This window comes from Cottoperca gobio, chromosome 16, assembly GCF_900634415.1.
Source record: "Cottoperca gobio chromosome 16, fCotGob3.1, whole genome shotgun sequence".
NCBI lineage: Eukaryota > Metazoa > Chordata > Actinopteri > Perciformes > Bovichtidae > Cottoperca > Cottoperca gobio.
The window spans coordinates 3380522-3404022 of NC_041370.1; the positions used below are offsets into that span (position 1 = coordinate 3380522).

General features: G+C 46.2%; 1 protein-coding gene across 5 annotated transcripts in view; it reads left to right on the top strand.

The window, feature by feature from the left end:
• pou2f2b (POU class 2 homeobox 2b) overlaps positions 1-23501 on the top strand; it is a 47272-nt gene that overhangs the window by 9984 nt on the left and 13787 nt on the right. For 3 of the 5 annotated variants that reach the window (XM_029451704.1, XM_029451705.1, XM_029451707.1), the window contains exons 2-11: positions 18321-18386; positions 18501-18535; positions 18982-19038; positions 19694-19813; positions 20830-21165; positions 21445-21577; positions 21675-21766; positions 22089-22229; positions 22320-22461; positions 23274-23422. In XM_029451704.1, coding sequence (XP_029307564.1) covers positions 18321-18386; positions 18501-18535; positions 18982-19038; positions 19694-19813; positions 20830-21165; positions 21445-21577; positions 21675-21766; positions 22089-22229; positions 22320-22461; positions 23274-23422 — 1271 coding nt within the window. Of the gene's footprint in view, positions 1-13962; positions 14027-18320; positions 18387-18500; positions 18536-18981; positions 19039-19693; positions 19814-20829; positions 21166-21444; positions 21578-21674; positions 21767-22088; positions 22230-22319; positions 22462-23273; positions 23423-23501 lie in introns of those variants that run through there. The other 2 variants (XM_029451706.1, XM_029451708.1) reach the window with 2 other exon arrangements.

Below are 23501 nucleotides of genomic sequence, written 5' to 3' on the forward strand. Positions count from 1 at the left end.
TTTATATGTATGTGTTTGTCTTGCCTGTGCGTGGCCTTGACCGAGGGGCGGTTGTATCTCTTGTGGTGTGTGTGCGTGTGATTGTTTAAGTGCGTGTACACCACCAGCAGAATGGGACAGCCCCTATCTGTGCGAGAGCCTCGCTTTCTTCTCCTCCCCAGAGTCAAAGTCGGTGTGAAGAAGAGAGGGGAGGGACAGAGGGACGAGGAGAAGGACAGAGGAGGAGAGAAGGATGGGGAGAAGGAGAGGTGTATGGGGTGAGGCGGAGGAGGAGAGGGGAGGGTGGAGCAGTTGTGTGAGAGAGGCCACAGCTGGGAAATGAGAAATGCACCCCCGCCTCCCCGTGTACCACCACCTTACACTCACACATACGGCACGCACACACATACACACACGATCCCCATCTCTTTATCCTCCCCTCAGGAAAGAAGAGGTGGAGGTGGAGGGGGTGAAGGGAAGGGAGAGGCAGGGGGGATAGGAAGAGATGGAGAAGGGGACAGATAGGGGCATTAAAATTCATGGCCTTTTTTTTATTTTCCCTGCTGAAAATCAATAGTGTTTACTATGAATGAGTGGAACAGTGGACAACAGTGGTGCCGGGGGGACAGAGAGAGACAGAGAGGAGGAGGAGGAGGAAGAAAAGAGAGCGGGAGAGAGAGAGAGAGAGAGAGAGAGAGAGAGTGTGTGGGGGGGGGGAGAGGTAAAGAGGAGGAGGGGTGACTTTATTGCGATAGGCAGAAACACCAGAGGCCAAGGTTAAAGACCAGCAGGAGCAGAGAGAGCGAGAGAGATGAATCCAGTCGTCTCCTGAAACAGACGACCTGCGCTGTAAATGCATATTTACTCTTGGCTATCATAAGAATGTAATATCAAGTCAATCATAATGTTCCCGGCTGTAATATCAACTGTTCAACCTTCTTTACTTTTCTAACTTTCCATTCCTCATTCCTCGCTTCGGCTGGCTCCACCTTTCAAAATAAATGTGTGTGTGTGTGTGTGTGTGTGTTAATTGGCAGCCAGCAAACACCACTGACATGGTCTCTCAACAAGCAAACAGCAGACCCACACATGCACACACACGAGCTGTCACACACACTCACAAAAACGCACACAAACTCCAGCCCCGCTCACACTGAGCTGTTCTGCAACCCTGACCCTGTTTCCTGCTGCGGAGCGCCCAGAAGTTCAGGATGGCTTACCACTGTTTTGATTAAGCACTGCCTGTGTCTCACACCAGTTGATCAAAGAAGGAAAACACAGTGTTTGTATCTGTTTTTCTAGCTCTTGCAGAATGTGGCCATTACATGTTTCATAACAATCAAAGCTTTTAAAACAGTTGTGTAATTTTACTGCCAACAAAAGGCTGGCAGCAAGTAGAAAATAGATTTAAGGGTCCAAATGCAACTTCTAAACTACAGCAAACTTCACTTTCTCTCTTTTCTACATGTATGGTATCAGATTCTCACTATGGAGTCTGGTGTCTTCAGGTTGTGCAGCTGTGGTGGACTGCATGAGTGTGTGTGTGTGTGTGTGTGTGTGTGTGTGTGTGTGTGTGTGCATATATGAGCCAGCACGTAGGTGTGCATGGCTATCTTGTGCGTATAAGCCCCTTCATTGTGCACACACTGGTGCGCTTCTGCATTGTCGTGCACGTGGAAGAGTGTGTGTGAGTGAGCTGTGCAGGGGGGTGATATATATTCAGGCAGCTCATGCATTATGGAGAGTGCAGGTGAGAGCGTCTAAATGTGAACTTCTGGTATGTGGAGGGTTCAGGGCCAATCTCACTGAAGCCTTTGGTATTAGCATAGCATCTCCATTTCAAATCGGCCTGTCAAAAGCCAGCAGCATGTTTTATTCAGCAACAGATATTGATCACATATTATGCATACATACCAAATCTATATTACATACCAAATCCAAGCCTTTGATATGTATATGATTTTGCTTTGCGAATATGCTGCATGCAGAATGTGAATGTTTGTTGTGTGCATAAACTCTGCAACCCCTTTGATGATGCAAAATATATATTTGTTTTTTTTAGCAGCTGCAGCTTTTTGATGTGGAGATGCAGTAATGTTGATCAGCCGGTAAAGTTGGAAGCTGACTTGTTTACTGGTCAAAGTAGAGGACAGAGGCAGGCAAAGTGCATCCATTCAGCCGCTGTTTGTGTGCGAGTGTGGACAGTGCATCGTCTGCAGGGATGAGGAGAGTTTGCTGAGGTCAGAATGGCACGACATTTCTTTCCTGTGGGCTCGGGCTCGGGCATGCTTGTTCTTGTTCATTACTCCGACGCCTCAAAAGACCAAAGTGGGTGTTGTGTGCTAACTTCAATTTCTCAATCCACTTACAAAGCTTCTAGCTTCTTAGTCGAAATGACCTCCAAGCACCCATATACATTAACAGCCAACATTTCACTATACCGGCTTCTCTTTGTCCGTCCACATGTTTTTCCATCAATAGTTCTCCATGTGTTAAAGCGGAGACCCTAGGCCATCTCTGCCTCTCTATAATGTGCCGGTTTTTACCATCACGCTGCATCGGTGCTGCACTAAATCTCCCTTCTCTAAATGACTAGAGTGGACGAGAGGTCACAGTATATGGGGGAGGAGGACAATGCAGGCTCTAGCCGTAATGGAGCTTGCTTTTTCACCCAGAGGTGGCCCATTTGCCGAATGGGACACAAGGAAGGTAAACTTTGGTCTGTTAGGGAATGAACATTTTTTTCCCGTCCACATGACTTTGCACTCACTGAGGTTGAATTCAGTGTTTCATTAGCTATCTTTCTTGTACCGCTTTTTCCCCCCAACCATCTCTCTCTCTCTCTCTCTCTCTCTCTCTCTCTCTCTCTCTCAGTACTCTGTTCCCTTAGCGACCGTTTCCAAGGTGCCCATTCCCAAGGGCTGGAGGAGGGGTCCAGTGATGTCATGCATGCATAACTCCACACCTGTAATTCATGTCCTGCTCTCCGCTTCCTCTCTGTCTTTGTCACGTTTGTCTTTCCTTACTTTCTGTTCTTTTTGTTTCCCGCCGTCTCAAATGCTTTCGTACACTTTGTCTGTCTCTTCCGTCCTCTGTGGCGTTATGACACAGGATGAAATTCACTTTTGATTCAGGAATCACTCTGGTCTGTTCCAGATTTTTGCTCTAAACTTGAAGTAATGTGAGTGTTTTGTTTCAACAGTGACGCTTATCTTTTCACTCGCAGTTAAAAGGCAGACAGTTGAGCTGCCCTCTGTCCACAGTGTACATGACTCTCTACATCTGCACCATGTTTAAAAGGTCATTTGTCAAACCTGACATTTTCTGCCCTTACCAAAGGTTTCCTCAACATCCAGCCCCGGCTCCCCCATTCAGAGTTGAGCTTTTTTCATCTATTTGTTTGCTTTTGTATAAACCTTTTCCGACAATACGTTCTTCTTCAGTGTCAAATATATCAAGAGAGTAGGAAGCTGAATTTTATCTTCTTGTGATGCGGTCCCCTACGTATGAGTGTGTGTGTGTGTGTGTGTGTTTATACTTCGCACAGGTTGTCACTCTCCTGTTTCCCCCCGTGTACCTTTTGTTCCACCCTTATTCCACCATTTTGGTTTTTGTTCCCGACAAAAAGAGGCCCCACAGCAAGGCCCCCTACCTGAGCACCGCCTCCCTCCTGATGTGTTTCAAAGCTCACCCTCCGACACACACACACACACACACAGTCTCTCTGTCTCTCTCTCTCTCTAATTAGCTTTATTGGCTTGACTCTAATCAAGCATGCATGTTGTACGAGGTTTACAATGTAAGTATAATGAATCACAGCTGGCACATAACGGCACTATACACTATAAAACCCAACGACAGGATTCTTGTGTTGTTTCTTTCACTTGTTCTCGTATTCTGTTGCATCGATGGCATTGGCAGGTTCTTTCCCCGAGTAAACATCGACTTTTCTTTGGGTCAGAACACTTGAAAGCCTTGAAGTTATATTTAGGTGAAGACTGTACACAGGCTGCAGAAGGTATCAGGAAATGTTTCTGTCTTTAAGGAACACGCCGACATTTCATTACTTTAGATACGCCTTTATTTTGAAATTCCTATAGCACGTCCGTGTCACCATTTCATCCCAAGCTCACCTCCTTCCTACAGAACCCAGGAATAAAAAAGTCAAATCATATATTGTGGTTGCTTCTTGTGAGTTGATATAAATGTACCTGATTGTATTAAATGGACATATGATATAGTTAGTATCCAGTTCTCTTAACACATCCGAGGGCTCTATCCTCCGGGTTGCCAGGTTTGTCTGTGTTGTTGTGGTCACAGTGTGTGTTTAGTTAAAGTCTCTCTCCCTCCCTCTCTGCTTAGCTGTGTGCTGTGGTGATGGGAGGGCTCTGGTGGGCTTGTTGAATGAACTCTGTGGTTGTGCTGACAAATCAATGATAAAGAGTAATGACATCAACACCGTAATGTATCTCCTCGTGCTTTCATTGACTCTCCCTGTCTCCCCCCTCGACTCCCCTTTTAACGTTTATGCCACCTTGGGTCTTTGACTTCGCTTTGCACCATAAACTATGTTTCTATCTCTTTATGTTTGCCATTATATGTATCTTTTATCTCTGTCATTTGTTTCTCTCTATCGCTCTGTCTCTCTCTCCCTCTCTCTCCTCTCTCTCCCTCTCTCTCCCTCTCTCTCTCTCTCTCTCTCTCTCTCTCTCCCTCCCTCCCTCCCTCCCTCCCTCCCTCTCGTTATTGATCCAGTCATAGTTTTCTCAGTCTTCACAGTACTGGGCCGCTCTAATCAATACAGATAATTGTCTGCTCTCTCTCGATGCCAAACATAGTCTCCCCTTCTCCCCTCTCTCCCTTTTTTATCAATGAACCCCAGTCTTCCCTCACCCCTCCTCACCCACCCCGCCCTCCCCCCTCCAGACGGGGATTCCCCCTCCCCTAATCACGGGAGATAACCTGCTTTCTTACCGATTTTCTCCCACCCGCCCTCCCCCCACACACACATCCCTGTCTCGCCCGCTACCTCCCTTTCCTCCCTCGTTCATCGATTACCGTGAGAGCCAGGGCCCGGCCCGCCCGCCCTACAGATGTAAACACACACAGCGCTAGTGTTGTGGTTTAGTTGTCCTTCGACCGCTCCTCGTGTGCGGCCCTTTTGGTTAATCAGTGGGATCCAGTGGTTTCACGGCGGCTTTCTATGATGACTCGGACCCATGACGTTAGACATTCACCACCTGACCTTTGACCTGTCTTGATATGACCGCCTATTTGTGGCGTCGAGGCCGACGTCCTTGACCAGTAGAAGTCCCCGATACATTTTATACTTTACAGATTTGATCTGAATTGGAGCCGTTAATAAAGCAGCACACGTCCGATCGAGTCCTTTTCGTTTATCAAGCCCAACATCAGAAATGTGTCTCAGAGGGTCTAAAGCCCCCGACGCCCCCGACGCCCCCGACGCCTCCTCTGTCGTTACACCGTCGACACACAAAAAAACATTTTCAGCATGGACAGACAATAAACGTTTTATATATACAGAGTAAACAAAAGTAGCAATATTAGAATTACAATATGGAGAAACAGTGTTAAGTAAATAACGTACCTTACAGGAAGTAAATATTAAGTGTAATAAGTTGAGGAGTGAAGACCGGAGCGAGCGCAGGTCCACAGTTGGACACAGGGCAGCATTCATATTCTGTTTCTACATATGAAGTCCTGCGTGTTTAATAATGCATCCACACATCCAGCCAACGAGACAGATTATAGGCCTGCAGGTTATTATGCTTTGTGTGTGCAGGTGTGTGCACATGCAAGCGCTTGTGAGTGTGAGTGTGTGTGTGTGTGTGTGTATTCTATGAATCAGACATGTAGCATCCAGCAGAAGTCTCTGAAGTATACTCTATCACTGACTCTATCTGGAGCTGCATGTAAACCACACAAGCAATATCAATGACACTATATATACAGTATATGTATCCAATGTTTACACAAATATCTCATATCCACTCACATCTGCTGCCGCTGATAGTTGAGGCAACGCCGCGCTTCTGTTTGGTCTTTACCGCGGGAGGAGTAAATGAGATGGAGTTGTAAAAGGAAAGAATGTGTTTCAATCATAAAATAGGTCCAAAAAAAGTTTTATCTGCTGCAAGATAGCAAAAGCAAATCATTTGTATTTGAATTGTTTGAGTGCATTTGAGTTTTATGAATATGTTTGTGCATCGGTGAGTTATCTGTTAGTGTTTGTTTCTGAGCAGGCCAGCATGTGCGCATGCATGTGCACATCTGAGACAAACGGAGAGAGTCTGGAGGCTAGGCTCAGGTTTACATGTGTGTGATCAGACTAAGCAGGGCTTAAAAGGGCCAGCAGCGGGATGGAGAGGCGAAAAGGAGGGTGGAGGGAGGTGAAGCAGTGGGGTTATATTGTCCTGGAGGAGGTTTAGGGGGGAGGCTTGGGGTCGGACGGGGAGACAGCAGGGATCCTCTTCGCCCCTTGGGAGTTGAACCTACAACCCCCTAACCTTCCTCTAGCCCTCTGGTCATGGACTTGAACCTTGTAACCCCCTGATGGACAATCTGTTCTTCTCCCCAGCCTCACTGCAGCGCTGTGCATGTTATTAACAGATAAATAGGCTGTGTGTGTGTGTGTGTGTGTGTGTGCGCGTGTGTGTGTGTGTATGTGTGTCAAGTGTTTGGTCAGTTGGCTGTGGCTTTGACGTTGGGTCTTGCCCCCTTTTTATTTAATGCTTGTCAAACAGACGAGGTGAAAAAGAAGCCTGGAGCGCGGTGATTTGTTATTTTGATTCTTTGTTGAGGTTTCTAAGAGAGTGAGAGGTGATTTTTATTTTATTTTGCACTCATTGAAATAGATAAATAGAGTATTTTCGGTGTGATCCACGTCTTTCTGTGTCCCGTGGATCCCGGCTCTCCTTGTGTCCCTCTAACGAGGACAGATGCAGGGAGCGTTATGCATGCCTGGACCCGGCTCATTCTTCACCTGTCAACAATATCAAGAGGGGAAAGTGTATGAGGAGGAAAATAATGGCTCTGATGTATTCCTCTTGGTCATTTTTTTTGCCTCTCCTTTATTTTTCTATTCCCTCCCTTGTTTGTGTTTGTGGGCTCTTCTTTATCAGATCTCAGCTCCATTCAGGCCGCAGTCAGGGGAAGAAGCCAGACGCCTGCATCTCCCTTTTCATTCAATCTGCTTTTCTGTTGCTCTCCCTCTCCTAACCTTTGAGAATAAGAGCCTTGAATTTGAATTTCAGAGCGAACGAGCGAGCAAGAGTAGGGTTTGGAAGGAGGTGGAGGAGGAGGAGGAGGAGGAGGAGGAGGAGGAGGAGGAGGGGTGGGCAGGAGAGGAGGGGAGGCTTGGGCAGGAGGGGGTGGTGGTGTTTGTTGGAGCCGCGGTCGTTGAGAAAGGACCTGCTCAGCGCGTCCCCCGGCCTCCCCCTTTAGAGGGGCCCCGATCGATACAAACTCGGAGCAATAAAGCTTTCCCCCTGTCATCTCTGCAGAATACAAAGCAGAATAGAGAGAGGGAGAGAGAAAGAGAGAGGAGAGAGAGAGAGAAAGAGAGAGAGAGAGAGAGGTGAAAAGCTGTTCCGCTAGCCAGACCAATTTCCTAACCCCCCCCCCCCTCCTCCTCCTCGCTCGCTCGCTTCACCACCACCTCCCCAGCACACCATCACCATCACCACCACCTCTATCACCCCCTTTCCTTACCTCCGTCTTTTTATCTATCACCTCTTTTCCCCAAATGCACAATATATCTCCCCCCCCCCGCCTGTATAGCTGAATAGATATCTCTCCATAATAAATACAGCATGAATAAAGTATAGCCTACAATAGATTCCCTGTTTCACCAACTATCTGAGAGAAAGGTAGAAAGGGGGGGGGGATGAGAGACGAAAAAGTGGCAAAATTGGTGCATGTGATGGGGAAAGAAGTAAAAACAGCCAGGGAGTAGGATGGATAGAAAACTGGAAGGAAGGATAGTTATATCTGGGGATAAAGTGTGTGGGGAGGGGGGGAGAATAGGGATAAGGTGGAGAAAAGGAGGGAAGGAGAGGGGGGGGGAGAGGGATTGCACCCAGAGAAAGATGGATGTAGCGATACAGGTAGAGAGGAGGCGGAGGAATATTGATGAGGAGGAGGAAGGGGAGGTTGCAATGTGTGGGGATGGGTGAGGGAGCGAGCAAGAGAAGAGAGAGAGAGAGAGAGAGAGAGAGAGAGAGAGAGAGAGGTGAGGGGGTCAAACAGCAATCCCTTGAATTGAGAGCCAATTACTGTAATTGTAATCTGGATTCAAAGCATAGAGACACAGCAGTGACAAGCTCACGCAGGCAACCGCGGACACACACACATGCACGTACAAAAACAGACAAAAGACTGTGTGTGTGTGTGTGTGTGTGTGTGTGTGTGTGTGTGTGTGTGTGTGTGTGTCGACATCTCTACATGCTGTGTTGATTGTTCTGTGATGTACATGCATTTTGTGTGTGAAAGTCCCTGTCTCTATTCTTCTCCTCTGAATGGCAGTGCAGGAGTCAGCCTGCCAATCAACTATTGTACTCTTGTCAATTTAATAATATTTCTGAGCGCTGACCTCCACAGCGCTACAGCCATCTCTGTGTGTGCGTGTGTGTGTGTGTGTGTGTGTGCGTGCGTGTGAGCGTGAGTGTCTTCCTATATATTTCTCTGTCTCTCCCTCTTTCACCTCAGTCTAACCCCCGCCCCTCCACCCCCCTCCCCCGGTCCCTGTCTCTCATTCTCTCCTTTATTAGAAGAAGATAGTGCGAATCCTTCATCTCTCCTCCACTAATTCTCTCCGTTATTGTCCCTCCGTTCGGCCCTCCGTCTCTCTGCACTCCTTCACTCGTGTCCTCCTTCCTTTTCTCGCCATGATATATATCGCTTGCTTTTTCTTTTTATTCTTTGCTCCGGCCTCCTTCCCGTCTTTAGCTTTCTCTCATTCTTTCTTTCTGTCTTTCCCTCCATCACCTGCTCTCTTCTATCCCTCTGACCTCATCCCTCCATCACCTCATCTCAACTTCCTCGCTCTTGCCCTCTTTCTTCCCCGCTGATGTCCCGTTTCCAGGCCGCCTCATATTCAACATTGTCCCTTTTTGCTTTTTCATCATCATAGGCTCATTTTGTCAACTCTATGTCCCCTTCTCATTATTCACCCTCCCTCCCTCCATCCTTCCTTTCTTCCTCATCCCTCCCTCCCTCCCTCACTCCCTCCTCCCTGCTCGTTCCCTGGGGAGGTCAGTAATAATGGTAGTGATGGAGTGAGAGAGGGAGGTGCGATTATTGTCTTGTCGGGAGTCAGAGGAATCGATCGGCCCAGAAATATGAGGCGCGAGAAAGAGCCGCTGTGTCAGATACAATAACCACCCGCTCCCGGGGGCTTACACACATACATACACACACATTTAGACACACACACAACATACAGACACATACCCGTATTCGACATGAACATACACATTTATTTGGTTCGACGCAAGTGCAGACACTGACACGCCCGCACACTCGTACCATCTTTCTTTTTCATTAACGCAATGCACACACATCCCTCTTCTTCTGTGGTGGAGGAGAGTGGCGAGGCAGCCCAATCATCTACATGCTTTGATCTGAGATAAAGCACAGAAGTAGATCTGTGCTGATCATTCTTCATGCACAGATAAAGGGCAAGGCGAGGAAAATCGCTCACACACCTTTCACTCACGTAGCTATAAACAGACATAAACACACACATACACACGCACGCCGCACACACACGCTCACACTGAGACCTTTCACTGCTGTTGCCTGGCAACGTGGCCGAGTGTCCAATCCGAGCCGAGAACAGTGGCCAGTGATGTCACAGCTGCTGCTGACCAGCAGCTCTGACAGAGAGAAGGAGAGACGGAGGAGGAGGAGGAGGAGGAGGAGGAGGAGGAGGAGGAGGAGGAGGAGGAGGAGGAGAGAAAAGTTTGAATTGGGGGGAAGGTTGCAAGAAAAGAGTAAGATGAAGAAGAGAGGATTTAAGAGACACAGTTAGGTGAACGAGCGGATGGGTGGGAGGAAGAACTAAAGTACATCTATATCGTATTATAATTGGGAGCATATCAAGGCTCGTTCTACACAACAGCCTGCTTTGTCAGTGTAAGTGAACAGTTTAGTGATAAGTGGCCGCAATGCTTCTTGACCCGATGATGAAGGCCACCAGAACCTCCCGGTAGACCCTGTGCACTTTTGCCAGAAGAAGAAGAGGAAGAAGAAGAAGAAAGAAGAAGAAGAAGAAGACGAAGAAGAAGAAGAAAGAAGAAAGAAGAAGAAGAAGAAGAAGAAGAAGAAGAAGAAGAAGAAGAAGAAGAAGAAGAAGAAGAAGAAGAAGAAAGAAGAAGAAGAAGAAGAGGGGTTGAGAAATTTGAGCTTCAACCTTGCTAGCGCCGTGGGAGAGAGTGGGTCTGTCTAGACGAGCCCGGCTCCCTATGGGCTGCGGAGATGATATAGAGAAGAGTGGAAGTGTGAGAGAAGGATGGAGGGGTGGAGGGCCCGGAGGAAAAAAGGAGCGATTGAGAGGTATTAGGACAGAAGAGGGAATAGGTGTTGTAAAGGTGTAGGCGACGTGTATGTGTGTGTGAGATGGCGCCGGTCCCATGGTAGCCAACAGTGCGAGTGTGTTTTAGACCCTGCTGCTTCTCATACAAAACCTCAACCTCTGTAGTCTCCACACTGCTAGACCTACTGTTTATAATCCTGCAACTCCTCATGGGGCTACACCTGCACACACACACACACACACACACACACACACACACACACACACACACACACACACACACACACACACACACACACACCTTTGCACTGGACTGGATTTCAAATCTCTCACCTTGTAGAATAGAGTCTTGCTGTCGAACTGTGTATAGGACTTGGTGGGTCCGTCACTGAGCCGCGCTCTGTCCCCTCTATAAGAAGAGGAATATGATGGATTATATGAATTAGAGGCAGTGTGTGCTCCAGGCCTGAGGCTGCACTAGATATAGGAGGACCCGAGCCATAGAGGGATGCTGAACTGGTTTGGAGACCGCAATGTCCCCGCAATGACCCATTATACACACACAGCGTCCTCACCCCCAGCTCTCCCATCTTTATATTCCCGTCTCTCCATCCCTCACCTTCATCTACATCACTCTTTCCCTTCTCCTTCATCCGCTTCCTTTCTTTTTCTTTACTATTCCTTATTCTCCCTCTTAGTACCCCCCCCCCCCCCCCTCCCTGCCTGCCTCTCCCTCTCTCTCTGACAATGGAGTGATTGATGGCGCTCTAGAGGCCTCAGCCTCCCCCATCCTCCTCCCTGGGGTCCCACTATCAGATTGTGTATATATATGTGTGTGTGTGTGTGTGTTTTATCTTACGGACATAACTTCTGGCAGTGACCACAAAACACTCGGCGTTAACATACCTCATACTCCCTAATAAAAATTAATGAATTTTATATTCTATTATATTTTTATGTCTTCTCTAAGTTAATAATTACAGATGAAGAAGAAAATGTTGCGTCAGTCAAGAAACTTGTTATTATTAAAGCAGGTGCTCTTCAGGAGCGAGTAAGAATTAAAAACAATTAGCGTCAGTGGACGTCCGTCTGTGAGTTAAAAATCCTGGATACTTATTCATATTCTGGATCATCTCACAGATATGTGTGTGTGTGTGTGTAGGATGTGTGTGTGTGTGTAGGATGTGTTCATTTGTCGTCTTCAATTCAGACCATTTTGCCGTCGGCCCGATGTCATGTAAGTGGCTGGAGTGTTGCTAGGTCTGGTCTCCATGGTAACCAAGGCTCAGACCTCCTTGGGGCAGGAAGGCCCCCCATGGCCATGAACTGTACAACACACACACACACACACACACACACACACACACACACACACACACACACAGAGCACACTTAGATTCACCAGCCACCTAATGGAGCTACTCAAACAAATATGCACACACACACACACACACACACACACACACACACACACACACACACACACACACACACACACACTGTGGTGTCTATGTGGATAGATTGGAGTTGGAAAAAAAAGGTCACGGCCAAAGCCAGGCTGCCCAGGCGACCTCTGACCCTCAGAGAAACGCCCCCTTCCCCAACGCGCAGTCTGTCACCGTCCTTGGACAGCAGTCTGTCCGCTCGTGTCCTGATGAAACATCACCACAAAGACAACGAGGCCACATTAATTGGTGAACCGGAGGATTTGTCTCAAGTGTGTTTGGAGTCCAGCCCGCACCGTACACCAGCCCGCAGAACATTCTCCAGATGAATCAATGAATCTTCTGTCTGTGACACGTTATAAAACAAGTCCAAGGTGGCGTCGCAAAAATCCTTTTGTTATCCGATCATCAGGCCGAAACCCAAAGACATTCAGTTTACTGTTGTGTGGCGAAGAGAAGCAGCAACTCATGTGAGAGCTTTGCATTTATGCTTTAAGAATGATGAATCGATGATCAGGTTCACTTTCTGTCGGTCGATTAATCGTTAATGGTTAATAATGAATCGTTAATAATGAATCGTTAATCGTTAATCGTTAATGGTTCATTTGTTTCAGCTGTAAATCCCAATAAACATTCTGCATTTGTGACTTTTTTTAACAAAGCAATGAACCCAGGTTTCTGTACCGACGTCGTCCTCATACTAAATAAATATCGACACATCTCAGAACGTCCATATTTGTAGGTATTTGAGGACAGATTTGAAAAGGACGTCTCTGTGTGACAGAGAGAACCTCCAGTGCACGGTCATATGCACTTCTTATCCAGCAGTACATTGTGCTGCTGTAAATCACCACATAAAGTATTTATAAGGTTAAACTTGGGAACTCTGCTGCCGTTAGCTTTTGAATTAGTGAACTCGGACCAAGGGAGAAGAAAGGGGGGGGGGGGGGTGATCAGTGGTATGCCTTGTCCCCTCTTCCGCAGACGGAGCTTGTTTGTTCCTCAGGATTAGAGAATCAAGAGTGCCACCTTGTGGTCGGCTCGCCTCCTGTCACAGCAGCACGTTGACTCTCAGGTTTGAAAGTGTTGGCAGTGTTTCTGCTGAAACGTGCTTTTACTCACTTATTAAGCAGCTTGTTACTCTGTTAATGTGGGCAGCACTGATAGTGGCCGACATCTACTTTATCTGCAATGTTCCACTTTCGTGCCACATCATTTCGTCACATGTGGAGATTTTTGGTGCGGCTTCCTGTGGCGTATCACTGTGAGCAGCCCGCAGTGTGGGGTGGTCAGCGGTACAGGAGGGATAGTTGTGACTGACTTGTTCCTTCCTCTCGGGTTAGAGCGGAGCAGTGGCTGAGGATATCTCACATCTTCTCTTGTTGGGGGCGACCTCCCTCGACAGACCACCCACTGACGTACTCGCTAACAGCAGTGTCACAAAGACACACACGTGACCAAGGTGAGATGGTCATGACTCACGGTGACTACGAGAACAGCTTAGAGTTGAGGATAAAACTTTTTATAGGGTTCAAAGCTACAGCGGGTCACATGTATCACACACTCTTTGGTCAGAGTCTCACACTTGTTGTTTTTCTCTTGCGTGTGTGCGCGCGCGTGTGTGTGTGTGTGTGTGTGTGTGAGTTGCTGTTTCCAGCCACGCCATCACTTTCCGTCGCTACCCGTCATCCCCCTCGTTTTCACCTCGCCAATCTCTTCAATCTCCTCGCTCACTCACTCTCCCACTCTCTAACCTCTTGCGTGTCCCCCTTTCTTTCTCCTTTTGTCTTTTATTTTTCAGAGTTCCTACTCTTTTGAGGCTTACTTCCTGTTGTGTTGCAGGATGTGGGGAGGAGGAGGGACTACAGAGAGTAATTCTCTCAACCATATGATTTAACACACTCCTCCTTTTTTGGTTTGAGAGAGAGAGAGAGAGGGAGGGAGAGTGAGAGTTTTTCTTTACGTCGCATACACACTCTCACACACACAGATATGACCAAGACAGCAGCAATAGCAGCGAAGGACTTCTTCAGTATGTGGTTGCCAGGTGAGTGACTGTGCAGCCGTCTTTTTGCTGGCCTTCATTACCAACACCAATTAAGCTTTGTGTGCGTGTGTGTGTGTGTGTGTGTATGTGTGTGTGTGTGTGTTAATGCCACTGGGTCTAACAAGTTCAGCTAATTAGAGAGCATCAAAGAGCGAGAGGTGGTATGAAGGGATGGATGGATGGACGCCTGTCGCAGGCAGGAAAGGTCAGACACCTCGACAGCCCATAGCATGCCTCTGTGTGTGTGTGTGTGTGTGTGTGTGTGTGTGTGTGTGTGTGTGTGTGTGTGTGTTAGAGTTTATACTGAATCCTTAAGACGCTTAAATATAACGTAGTAAAAAAAGGTTTTTCTAAATGTCTTTTGAAACGTTGCAGCCAGTATTGTTCTACATTAGAATAGTTTTTAATTTGTCCTCATTAAATACCTTTTATTAATTGTTTAGCACGACGGAAGTGTTGCACTTATGTTCAGTTTATAGATATTGAGATGATAAGGTTTAATTTGTGAAACTATGAAACCGGTGTTAACTTTCTGTGTGTGTGTGTGTGTGTGTGTGTGTGTTGGGGGTAGCACTATTGTTTTTGCCATTTTCAAATTGATTTTCAGGCCATTTATTCATCTAATTCAAAACACATTTTAAATGCACTCAAATACAAAGATACATGTTTAAAAGGAGGGAAAGAAAGACTGACAATCAAAAGGGGAAATACGTACAGTAGCTGTAATTCTGAGTATTTAAATATGGATATAAACAAAGCAGAAGATTGTCGCCCCGTGTCCATGTCTTGGTGGTCAGCTAAGTGTCAGACTCGGCCACAGAGGAAAGCCCAGCAGGCCGTCAGCGGACTCACCAATTACCAGGAATCTATCTAATCTACTTAAATGTCAATTAGCTCATACTTCTCCGTCTGTGATCTCCTGATATGATTTCTTAAAAGTGACAAGTTTCTTTGACGACATACTTATCAAGAAATGATTCAGTGTTGAAAAACACAGAGTCACATCTCAACCTGACGTAGTCAGTGGGACGCTGACCGGGTGACACAAACAGGAATTCATAAGAGGAAAAATGCAAATATATATATAAGTTTAGAAGAAAAAAATTAATGTAAAAAAACATGTAATTAATCATTTAGTAAAGTTAAAAATGAGGAGCTCTGCACTTTATTTTCTGCAAGAATAAATGAGGAGTTTCCCATCATTTGAGTTTAAGGCAGGTTAATATAATCTTCTGGCCTCGTGCACTTACGCTCATCTTTGTATCAAAGTAATAAGGGAAAGAATATATATATATATATTATATTTATATTTATTTTCGCAGAAAAAAGAACATAATTCTGCAAATGACGGCCTTCCACACTGACATCTGTATCAGCAGCATTTGCTTTCATTCAAAAGCTGTTTTATGAGTTTATATTTAGCATTTAAAGTCGTAGTAATGTTCTGTGTAGTAGCAGCACGGACTGCAATGACTTAAGTTTAGCTTCTTGCTAAACCCTTGCTTGGTTATTAAATGAGGTCTTCCTCCACTTATTTATTCTTTATGTATTGTTCTCCCAGCTCCTTGTTTCATCCTCATCCAGATATTTATTTGCAATTAAAATCAGCACCCCTCAGCGATTCTGGCTTTCTTTTAAATCCGTAGTTAGTAGGTCTGATGACTCCAGTTCCCAGACACCCCCTTGGCGCTGCGCTTGTGTCCTGAATCGAGAAGTGGGGTGAGGGGTGTGGCTGGGGGGTCTTCGGGGTAGTTACAGCCAAGTTTCATCTCAGCCAAAACACCCAGAGGAGAAGAACAGAAAGAGTCCAGGCTGAGCACAGACTGTTGTTCCTCGTTCCTTTGTGTTGCATCATTAATGCGTGACACAGGATTATAAAGCATTAACGTTGTTCTGTTTAAGATACAGTGAGTGTGCTGCAGTCAAAGTTAAACCCTGAGCTTTTCTGTAAGATTAGTAAAACATCTTAACGAGGGAAACAAACACAAAGAAGAACAAGGAGCCAGTGTTAGGAGATGCTCACACTTCTCCAACGAGCTCGCTGAAACAACCTTTATATCACGTAACTCGTGTCAAGCTAAATTAGCTGTGTGTGCAGCAATGTGTTGAAAACGAGAGAGGAGGTTTTTTTTAAAGAGAGAGAGAGAAAGCACGCTAGTATTAATAGCCTCGCTGACAGTAAGTGTTGGGTTTAGCACTCTGCGTTCAACCCGGTACAAGGGGAAGTCGGGAGGGGAAGTGAGAAAAAGACATAGCATCTTGATATACTGTCCCACTACTGTATTACTGACCACATTATCCACCATGCTACTGTCTGTAGGCCATTTTGAACCATGAATCAATACACACGTTCCCCGGCTGTCCTGTGAGCGGGCGCTTGTACAAGAGGCAGCACTTTGGGAACTTCATGTTACAGATGTTTTATGAGCTGGATAATTACTGAACATGGTGGATATCAGCGTTGGTGTTGTACACTACACATGGGGGGGTGAATGGATGGTCCAATTTAACACAAGTTACTTTTCCTTTTTCTTTAGATTCAAATGTCTTGAGAGGAAGACATCACACTTTCTCTACAAATTGGGAAACATTGGGCAGTTTCTTTGGTTTCACTAATAGCCATGATTGCCATGTAAGCGCTAAAACAGGAGCCCCCGTGTAATGTTGGAATAACCACAAATCCACCCTCGTAATAGATTCACCAGATATTTGAGTCCACAGGGTTGGCGACCAAAATAGCTTTTTGCAGAAGTCTGTTCATTTTAGGGAAATCCTGGGGTCAGTGTGTGTGCGTGTGTGTTTATGTGTGTGTGCGTGTGTCCTGACCCCGGTTAATAACCATCTCCACTTCCCCCTTCCCTTAAAGACACTGCATGTACCAAAGACTACTGTTCTCACATCTGTGTCTGTGCAGCTGAATGTGATCAGGGAGTGTCTCCTTATATCTGTAAGTTCTTGTCTTTATAATCATTGCACTGGATTGATGGTTGGGTTATTTAAAAGTGGCATCAGGTCAGTGGTGGCCATCTTCTCCATGTGTCACTGCTGCCCCCCGATGGTGAAAAGCGTGCTTGACCACTGGCTTGTTGTCACATAAGAGTATTTTCTGCATTTATCATATTGATGAAAACATCGCAATAAGCTGACGGGGATATTTCAATGTGCCTTCAGGGCGCTCTCTCATCTGTAACGTGAGAAACAAGAAGAGAGGAGAGATAAAGGAGGGAGGAAGGGGGGAAAGAGGAGCGAGAAAGAGAGAGAAGGAGGGAGACAGAGTTTATTATGCAGGTGGCTGATATAATTAGTTGGTCGTTGGGCAGATTTGCATGTTTTCACAAAAGGGAAGTAGCTCTGTGTGTGCGTGTGCGTGTGTGTGTGTGTGTGTGTGTGTGTGTGTGTGTGTGTGTGTGTGTGTGTGTGTGTGTGTGTGCACGCTTGTCAGGGAAAGAGAGAACAAGAGAAGAAAAAAAAAAAAGATTTCAAATGTACACAACTAAAAGTTGTCTTTCAGTTTGTGGTTTCAGACGTTTTGTAGTGAGATAATACCATCAGGTGATTAATAACTACTACACACACACACACACACACACACACACAGAAGTAACATGTCAGTGTTGATCAAACAGCTTCATGATTCTGTTTCTCAAAACCAGTAATACAACATCCCCGTAAAAAGTTCTGATATTTTATTAAGATAATAAAGGGAAAGGTGAGATGCACAGAGAAGAAAAGCATATCAAAGTATTTCATCTTACTTTTTGCAGTGCACACACACACACACACACACACACACACACACACACACACTCTCTGTTGCCAAAATGCTTCACTCCTTGTGTAATAGATAGATTTAAAGACTTAAATGTCGCCTCTCTGCCTTCACTGCCAGTGTCGAGGCTGTCCCAGTACAGCATCAGCTCTTGTGTTGAGTGACACACGATGTGAGACATTTTTAGCGGCGAGTTTCTCCCACGTAAACCTCAAGTTAAATTTAGAACGAACACCTCCAGTCCACCTACTGTTTGTTAAACCACTTATTGGAAATAATGAATGAATGTGGGCTGGATTCAGCTTGTGGATGATTCAGCCACAGTGTTTGCTGTACAGTGTGTGTAGGCCCGCTGTGTGACCTGAAAACACTCTAACCTAAATCTCAACGCCCGGGTCATCCACTTTCCCCTGTCGTCATAAATATGTTCTGCTTCTGTCTGCAATTTATTTCTTTTTTTTTGTCTGACACAGATTTGAAAATCTACCTCACTGACTTATTTATCTGTGTGTCTTCCCGTTGCAGATATCAGGATGTCAAAGCCAGTAGAGGTCGAGAAAGTAGGGGCTAACTCACCGCTGGAGGGCACAGGTAAGATGTGCGAAGAGCAAATATACACGTAGTGTATCGAGAGTCGCACATGCGTGAGACCGTATATTCGCAGTTGTCTGTAATTTCTCACTCTTTCCTCTCCCTCCTACGCAGATTCAGAGCGGAATGGACCTGAATCAAATCACCAGGTTCGTTTACCTCCTGTGATTATCACCGCTTATCTCCCACCTCTTCCTCCGACATCATTAATGCAAAAAAAAGATATCATCGATGAATCCGTCGATGCTTTCTCTTTTAATCTTTTAGTCTATGTGATAGTGAAATATGCCCAAACCCGGAGGCCAAGGTGTCATCTTTAATATCGTGTTTTGGGTGATTAACAGTAAAAGATCTAAATATATTCAATCGACAATGAAATGCAACAGAAAAGCAGCAAATCCTCACATTTAAGATGTTCAAAGCGATGACTGATTGGCCCTTTTGCTTCATAAATCACTTATTATCATTGGTAAAAGAGAGGGAAATTATCAAAACTATATTTCCTGTTAATAAATCTTGTGTATTTGTGGTAACAAATAAAATAAAATCATCTTGTCAGTCATTTCTGACATGGAGTCTGTTTTGTCTCTTTTAGGCTCATTCAATGAAAGTCAATCCCTTTCCCCTTTCACCAAACCTGAGCAGCAACAAGGTGAGTGTGTGAGTGTGTGAGTGTGTGTGTGTGTGTGTGTGTGTGTGTGTGTTACTGAACTGCCTGTGCTTGTCTGGGCTCATGTTTGTGCATCTTTTGTGTTTTAAGCTCCCACAATAGGGTTATTGACGGTATAGCTGCCTCAGCTTTGTATTCATCGCTGCACATTCAGTTGTTCCGTTGTCGTGTTCAACGTTGAAGGTTCATAATGTGTCGACTCTCCGCCCCGTCCTGAATGCAAACAAATTCACTGAGAGTATGATGGCACTCACCAACAATTGATATATATCTTTACGACTACAACTTTCACCAAAAGGTGAAATTGTCACAATTTGCATACCGCAGGAGATACGCAAATAAGTACGCTGGAAGAGTCCCCTGCCCGTTCAAACATGCCTGATCCCTTTGTGCAATATAAACAGAGAGTAGTGGACTCTGAGACAGACACATCTATCATCACTTTACTTGTGACATTTAAATAATCAACCCTCCCTAGCAAGGTCTTGAACAGCCAGTTCTGGGAAGTGTGTTTTTATATTTTAACAGTAACTCGCTACCAATTATGTTGATGTCATGATTGTTCTGTGGGCTTTAAACTCATGAGAGTTTTTGGATGCATGTATGTTTTTTGTTAAAGCATTTGTTTTCCACACAGCAAAAGATGGAGGAGTGTGGTGAGATGTCCCCAGCCCTTCCTCTCTCTCACGGCCCGACCCCCTCACAGACGGCACTGCAACACACTCAGCTCATGCTGACCGGCTCCCAACTCGCAGGGGTAAGAAAGACTCGCAGTATTTACACAAGGACACACTTTGCTTTTACTCTGCTTGCTTCTCTTGTGCTGCATTCTGAACACTTTGTTTCCTTCTTTGTCTCCCTCCGTCCATCGCTTTCTATTCTATTCTACTTTATCCTCCTCTCTCCTCTACTCTCCTCTCCTCTCTCTCCTCTCTCCTCTCTCTCCTCCCCTCCTCTCTCCTCTCCTCTCCTCCTTTCTCCTCTCTCTCCTCTCCTCTCCTCTCCTCTCCTCTCTCTCCTCACCTCTCCTCTCCTCTCCTCTCCTCTCTCTCCCCTCTCCTCACCTCTCATCTCCTCTCCTCTCCTCTCCTCTCCTCTCTCTCCTCTCTCCTCACCTCTCATCTCCTCTCCTCTCCTCTCCTCTCCTCTCTCTCCTCTCCTCTCTCTCCCCTCCTCTCTCCTCTCCTCTCTCCTCTCCTCTCCTCTCTCTCCTCTCCTCTCCTCCCCTCCTCTCTCCTCTCTCTCCTCCTCTCTCCTCTCTCTCCTCTCCTCTCCTCCTCCTCTCTCTCCTCGCCTCTCCTCCTCTCTCCTCTCTCTCCTCCTTCTCCTCTCTCCTCCTCTCCTCTCCTCTCTCTCCTCCTCATCTCCTCTCCTCTCCTCTCTCTCCTCTCCTCTCCTCACTCTCTCTCTCACCTCTCATCTCCTCTCCTCTCCTCTCGCCTCCTTTCTCTCCTCTCCTCTCTCCTCCTCTCCTCTCTCTCCCCTCCTCTCTCCTCTCTCTCGTCCTCTCCTCTTCCTCTCTCTTCCTTCCTCTCCTCTCCTCTCCTCTTCCTCTCTCCTCTCCTCTCTCCTCTCCTCTCGTCTCTCCTCTGCCTCTCTCTCAGCTCTCCCTCTCCTCTCCGCTTTCTCCTCTCTCCTCTCCTCTCTCCTCCTCTCTCCTCTCTCTCCTCCCTCCTCTCTCTCTCCCTCTCCTCCTCTCTCCTCTCTCTCCTCTCTCTCCTCTCCTCTCCTCTCCTCTCCTCTCTCCTCTCCTCTCCTCTTTCTCTTCACCAGTTGACAGCTCTGTTGCCAGCGCAGCAGCAGTTGTTGCTGCAGCAGGCTCAGGCGCAGCTCTTGGCCGCAGCTGTGCAGCAGTCCAGTGCAGCCCATGCCGCTCACGCTGCCCATGCAGCTGCCCAAGCCAATCAGCAAGCTCAGGCAGCCGCAGCAGTAGCAGCAAATCATCAAGCCCAGCAGCAGCAGCAGCAGCAGCAGGCGGGACAAACAGGGCAGCAGGCCCAGTCGCAGTCCCAGGGACAGAGCACACAGGAACAGACAGCCCAAAGTGTCCCTGTCCAACCTCCTCCACCCCAACTCACCCTCTCCCAGCCAATCCAGCTCACCGCCCAGGTACTGACAGCCAATCAAAGCCACTTCTTGGTGAGCCGCTTGATTGAGGAACCAGTATCAAGCCATGGAACAATTGTTCTTGCATGATTCACAGTTTCCACCTTGCATGAATGCACATATTTTCCATTTATTTTCTGGTTTGTTATACAATACCAAAGTTTTTCCTCCTACGTCTATGTTTCAGGTGGAGATCGATGACACATGTTTGACTCTCTCTCTCTCTTGTAACTTCATACATTCTTCTCTCTCTGATCTGTCCATGCTCTCTTTATTGAACAGGACATCCAGCAGCTGCTGCAGCTTCAGCAGTTGGTGTTGGTGCCCGGCCACTCGCTCCCGTCTCCAGCCCAGTTCCTCCTCCCACAGGCACAGCAGGGCCAGCAAGGTGGGCCGGCGTCCTACTGGGATTTAGGTTTTTGCCAGAAATAACTTGTTAAAACAAAATTGGTTTGTTTATTTTTTTTGTCTTGATTATAGTTGATCATTTGCTTTTCTTTCCTTCCTCTCAGGACTCCTATCGACACCAAATCTCCTTTCGCTACCTCAGCAAAACCAAGGGAGCCTGCTGTCTGCTTCAAATAGAATGGGCCTCCAAGCACAGGTATGAGGACACTTTATTTATACAGCATGTCTCAGCAACCAGGCGGTTAAAAGTGCTTTACATGAAACATCAGAAGCATCACAACAAAGTGCAAAAGAAACACTTTGTGAAAGGACATTTAAATACAATTAAGAGCCGAGAGAATAGAACATAAAAACAAGCTGTAAGAGATGAAACAGGTTGTTTCTGGGAGTCTGTTTCAGATATATGGAGCATCATATAACAGAGCAGAAGATCTTCTGCACCCGTGGTAAACAAACACTTGTGTCTCTCTTTCCCTCTCGTTCTCACTTTCCTTCCTCTGACGTCGTACCCGCCGCAGCGCGATAAGAGTATGGAGGTGAGCGGTGTGACCGCGGTGCCCTCCGTGACCACTCACTCCGAGGAGCCCAGTGACCTGGAGGAGCTGGAACAGTTCGCTCGCACTTTCAAACAGAGACGCATCAAACTGGGCTTCACGCAGGTGGGGAGAGACACACTGCTGTGTGCGTGTGCATGTGCAGGTTACATTCGCAGTTTCTTGACTGCTTTTCTTCTTCTACCCCTCCACCAGGGAGATGTCGGTTTGGCCATGGGGAAGCTGTACGGCAACGACTTCAGTCAGACCACAATCTCCCGCTTTGAAGCCCTCAACCTGAGCTTCAAGAACATGTGCAAGCTGAAGCCACTGCTGGAGAAGTGGCTCATTGATGCAGGTGAGCTCTCGTCAAACCCACAGTCTTGTCAACATGTCCCACATGTGTGTCTGAATGAGTCACATGTGGGGCGAGACAACATGTGGAAGTTTATTTCACAACACTTTGTTTATTGTTTTTTGTGGATTTCTCCTAAATTCCCTCAAAGTTAGCTTTAGATAATGCCTCATTTTGCATATTTAAACATAACATTTTGAGAAAACTTGTAATATGAAACATAACATGTTGTTGTAAGTCATCAACTGGGGAAGTTTCACGGGGATACAATGTTTGCTTATTCACTTTATTTACAGTATACATCTTTAAAGGTAGTTAAATCTCCACTTCAGTGTCACTTACATGCACCAAACTTTCCAGTTCCATTACTATCCATACTCTGAAGGTTTCTCCTGAGGGGTTTGTTCCTCTAAAATACACATCCTGATTTATACAACATGTTGTTCCTGAAAACATGGTGGGAATTGATATTTTATGGCTGTTGACAGTATCGGAAATTCCCTCTGCAAAATCCTTTGACTCTAATAAGTCAACAAAATGAGAACTTAGAAGCTGCTTTATCTAATGTTCAGACTTCTGTTTGAGAAATATATGCAAATTAGCACATAACTAATAAGATGACGCCTCATTTGCATCTTTAAATACCACTTGTAATGCAAAGAATAACTGTCTTAATGAAAGCAATCAGCTGGGGAGTTTCCATGGTGATTACATTCTTACCCTCTTCACCTGCAGTGTCTTCGCTTCTAGTGTGACAATTAATCTGACACATAAATCCTTTTTTATGTTTGTTTATTTACGCTTTCCTCCGACAGAGACCATGTCCATAGACTGTACCATGCCCAGCCCCAGCTCCCTGTCCTCTTCCTCTATGGGCTTCGACGGGATTCCTGGTCGCCGCAGAAAGAAGAGAACCAGCATCGAGACGAATGTACGCGTGGCCCTGGAGCGCGCATTCATGACGGTAAGACAATCAACCAGCACCTCAGCAGAAAGTTCAATCTTTAGATCGTTTTGAAAAGCCAATTAAAGATCATCGATTG